We start from the raw sequence: 4,694 nt of genomic DNA on the forward strand, positions 1-4,694 counted from the left end.
ACAGCAGCAAAGAAGATGGCACTGGAGACAACAGACTGGTAGAAGATCTCCAACATTTTGCTGCACATGTTGAAGGATCGTAGCTTCCTCAGGAAGTAGAGTCTGCTCATCCCCTTCTTGTACACAGCGTCAGTGTTAGATTTCCAGTCCAGTCTGTTGTTGATCACCACACCCAGATATTTGTAGGCCTCCACCTCCTCCACAGTCTCCCCCCTGATCTGTAAAGGCTGTGAAGACGTCCTCTTCTTCCTGAAGTCAACCTACTGATGCTGTAAGGCAGGCGCAGTGGTACAGGTGTTATCATCACTTCCCTCCACCCCTTCAAGTGGATCCGTCCATCTTGTAATGTCAGGTCAAACAGGAGAGAAGCATTAAAAAAAGGCAATATGGCACATAATTTGATGAATGTTTTATGAAAAATAGGAAAAGAAAAAAAAGAAATGCCAACTCTCTTTGAGCCAGCCTTTACCTATAACTCAACCCGGTGTGTTTGTGGACAGAAGGTTGTCGAAGGAAGGATAGACATTTTGCTGAGGTCCACTGTTTGAAATGTGGTATATTTCGCACCGTCCATCAGTATCAGCCACTCTCACCTCAGCTCAGCACTGACACTGCGACAGACAGCACTGTGATTCTTATTATTATTTTGTTATTCTAACAAGACTTTTTAATATTTTGACTGAAAGTTGTGCCCTTCCCCAGGGCAACTGCATTTTAAATAATGGACTGGGTGCATACAATGGGCAGGTCCAGAAGAAAAAACGCCAGGGCCAAATTTTGTTCCCAGCCCAAGCCTGACTGTAGTTGTGGCTGTTTTTCAGCCAGCTTGTATACAGATAATCATGCCTACATTTGAATGAAATCAAACCACAATCCTTGTAGGCCTTATTTATTTCTGTTACAATACTGTTAATTTTTCCCCAATACAAAACAATTTCTTCATGTTGCTGTTTTTCCAATATGCAGGAAAGCTTTGCCACAGTGTGACAGAACACTCCAAGATCATCATTTACTGAGAAATAATGAGGTAAAAAGCTATGTGTTAATAATTATATTGGAATAAGAAAAGATCCAGTCAAGAGAAAATGTTCAACTCTCAGCTGTGGCTAAAAATGACAACATTATCAGACTGTGTTGAAATACACCGTCTTAGTTAACCGTGGACAAGTAATAACAAGTTGGTTTTTTTTTTACAGCCTCTTCTCATTCTGAACTCATCAAATATTGCCGCTTTTGCAGTAATTTCAGCATAAAATCTATACAACAAAAGCTGACTTTTGTGGCTATATGACACACCGTCAGGGTGTCAGCTGAGAACGCAGCCAGAGAGAACCAGTTGTGATGTTATTAAAAGCTGCTGGACAGCATCTGCTGCGGCAGCATGATACGCACACAAGCAAGCTGATAAAGCAGCCGGACGGAACCTCTCGTGTTAGCATGATATGCCACCGGACGGCATCAGGTTGAAATGCTTCCAGTAACAACGCAGTAGAAGGAGCACAACTTTACCCGGGAGGGTGGTGTTTGCTTCCAATCTGAATGTGATGTTTTTTTACTACACCTCAGCATGTAACCCTTTTTGCCGAAACCTAACCATCCGTGCCTTTGTTACCTAATTCTAAGCATGTGCTTTTTTTGACATCCTGGTGTCAGTAGAAGCATGACAGAATGTGAACATCATAGCAGAATGATACCTAGAGTGTAATATGTAGATGTGGAAGTATGCTGACAAAGTGGCGATATGTCACGATTTATGATGAGAACGTGTGGGATTTTACGGTAAAACAGAGAAGGTGGGGGTGTGTTAATGCAATTTGTATTGGTAACAGACAAAGAAAAAAGGCCACAGCTAACTTGCAAAAAGCAGCTGAACTTGAGGACTTAAAAATATCTGATGAGAGAGAAAGTATCACTTTCTTAGCTGCTATTGATCCATGTAGTAAAGTGCAGTGGCATGCAAAGCTCCGAATGATCATTTAATATCAAAACAGGCCAACACTGATATTTTAAAGCTACATATTATGCATACATTTATCCTGATGGCCAGGATATCCAGATGGAGACACAAAATACGATGCTTTTAAGGGTATGTCATATTCATTTATTGTGCAAAATAAGAAACATACTTATCACTTGACAACATTTCTGCTTGTGATATCGGCAGGAATCAGCATGTTGGCTGGTTCAGATATTTCATTTTAAAGCCAGTACCTGCAGATACCAATGGTGCATGCCAGTATTATCATGCATCCTTAGACAACTGCATGATGGATCAATCATACTCATCAGATGGGGTCTATATGGTGTCAAAATAATGCAGAGACTGGAAATTTTTTTGGCTTCACGTTAATGCTGGAATTGATCAATGTAATCACAGTCATGCTCATAGAAAGAAATAGGCCAATGTGTGAACACACACTGAGATATTGAACAGAGGGCATATTTACTGATTGCTTGTTCGCTGAATGATAAGGTACATTCATTTCTTTCAGTTAAATGAATTTAAAGATTTTTTCTTGTACAAGCCAGAGAGAGCATAGTATTTCAGTGCACGAAAAAACATTTCATCTCTGAGGCCATAAATGAGAGGGCTCAGACACCTTGGAGCAAGAAAAAAAGTAATGTAATTAAAGTACCTGATGTTAATGTATAACATGAAATTAATTTGAAGGACAGCATTGTTTATGAATGGGTACCACAGCTGGATGAGACAGAGCAGCAGCTGGAAAGCATGAAGAATTACTGTTCTGAGCCCTTTCCATGTTGACTTTTTATTTTCTCCTGATGCAGCTTTGGCCACTTTCATTATCTTAATATAGGAGAAAACAATAATAATACACATAATCAAGAAGTAAAACTGATATACAGCTGACCTAAGATGACCCTGCCATTTCTGCAAAATTAATATCTCAGCTGAACATGCATTATATTGTGTGTAAACGCTATTAGAGGCAGATGCAAAGAAGGTGGAGAGGACAATAAAACAGGGTACAGAGCTGAGGCCGTGAATGATGAAGATACAGTGCATAGTGCTGCGTGTGGAGCACAATTCTCCGTGGCGCAGGGGCATGCATATGGCCACATAGCGCTCCAGGGTCATTGCTGTCAGAGTAAGTGGTGTGACGACAGTGTACACCGCTGACAAAATGTAGAAAATGAGACAATGCCATATTTGCATGGTTAAATGAAAATAGTCAAAAATTAGCATAAAATTTGTCACAATCATGATCAGACAATCAGACAGGAGTGTTACAGCAAATAAGATGTAGCGCATGGTTGTGTAAAAGAAATCCTTCATAAAGAAGGTTATGATCAGCAAAAAGTTGATGCAGAGGAAAAGTGCTATCAAAACCTGAACTAAAATGACTCGATAATTAATCTTTCGCACTGAGGATCCACCACCAACCAATGAGTTGTTGTTAGCCATATATTTCAGTGTTGTGCATAAACACAGAGTGATGAAGACAGAGTGTCAAGTGTCATGATCTAAACTGTGTCAAAATAAATTTGATCAGGCTTTTCAGAAACCATCTAAAAGTTGCAACCAGCAGATTTTGCACATATTAACACACATGAACACAGCAGGTTAAAAACATCCTTTAGTTTCTCAAACCCTACCTGTACTTACATGGCACTATTGCTCACAGTTACAAAGGCAGATGTTTTCTGCTGAGCTCTGTGTCGCCCCTGAGAGGACCTTTTAAGCTGTGAGTGGCTGGTACATGACAACTATTGCTGTCATCATTGTACACTTCCAGTGCTCCTCATACTGTGATCAATTAGATTACACTCATTGCTGAGAAAATATTTTATTATGCCTCTGGTCTACACAACCATGTTTTTGGGTTGTCTGTACGTACATACGTCTGTCTGTCTGTATGTATGTATGTATGCCCATTCTAGTGAACACAATATCTCAAGAACACCTCAAGGGAGTTTGTTCAAATTTGACACAAACATTCACAGGGACTCAATGATGAGCTGATCAGATTTTGGTGGTCACAGATCAAAGGTTAAGGTTACTGTGGCCTCGTACGCTTCATTCTTGTGAAAGCGATATGTCACAAAACCCTTGAGAGAATTTCTACAAATTTGGCACAAATGTTAAAAGGATTAGCTGATTAGATTTTGATGGTCAAAGGTGAAGGTCACAGTGATCTTGTGTGTAAAGCGTGTATGTTGTTCACAGATATGGATGTAAATGCTCTCTGTGACCCCATGTGTACAGTAAATAAATAAATATTTAGAATTATATTAACACACCTGCAGTATGAAATATCTTTAAAAATAAAAATAAGACAAGATGCTTAGGGTTCCTTTAAAAAAAAAAAAAACCCTATCGTACAAACAGTCTGTAAAAACGTCTGCACACTATGATGCAGTTGTACTACAATCGCAGTATATCAATTAAGTGGTAGGTGTGTAACGATACATTGACCTGGATCAATATATCAATTCCATGATCAATGATCCAGTAGTACTGATGCAAAGTAAAAATTCCCAAGATACGTCTATTTCACCATTTCTGTCCATGCACACATCCTTTCTAAACATTTAAGCAGTGCTAGCACCAGGCAGATTGTGGTAAGTAGCCAAGATAAACTTTCAGATGTTTCAGAAGTTGTGATTTACACCCCAAAAGAGAACCCCAGTAACGAGTGCTAAAACCCAGAAATCAGTTAGCATTTCAGCAC

At 39.5% G+C, this 4,694-nt stretch overlaps 1 protein-coding gene across 1 annotated transcript; it reads right to left on the reverse strand.

The window, feature by feature from the left end:
- Positions 1-2,488: 2,488 nt before the first annotated feature.
- On the reverse strand, positions 2,489-3,427 carry LOC121937779 (odorant receptor 131-2-like). The gene has a single exon (XM_042481101.1). The coding sequence runs from the start codon at positions 3,425-3,427 to the stop codon at positions 2,489-2,491; it is 939 nt and encodes a 312-aa protein (XP_042337035.1).
- Positions 3,428-4,694: the final 1,267 nt, after the last annotated feature.

Source organism: Plectropomus leopardus, unplaced genomic scaffold (assembly GCF_008729295.1).
Source record: "Plectropomus leopardus isolate mb unplaced genomic scaffold, YSFRI_Pleo_2.0 unplaced_scaffold27451, whole genome shotgun sequence".
Taxonomy (NCBI): Eukaryota; Metazoa; Chordata; class Actinopteri; order Perciformes; family Serranidae; genus Plectropomus; species Plectropomus leopardus.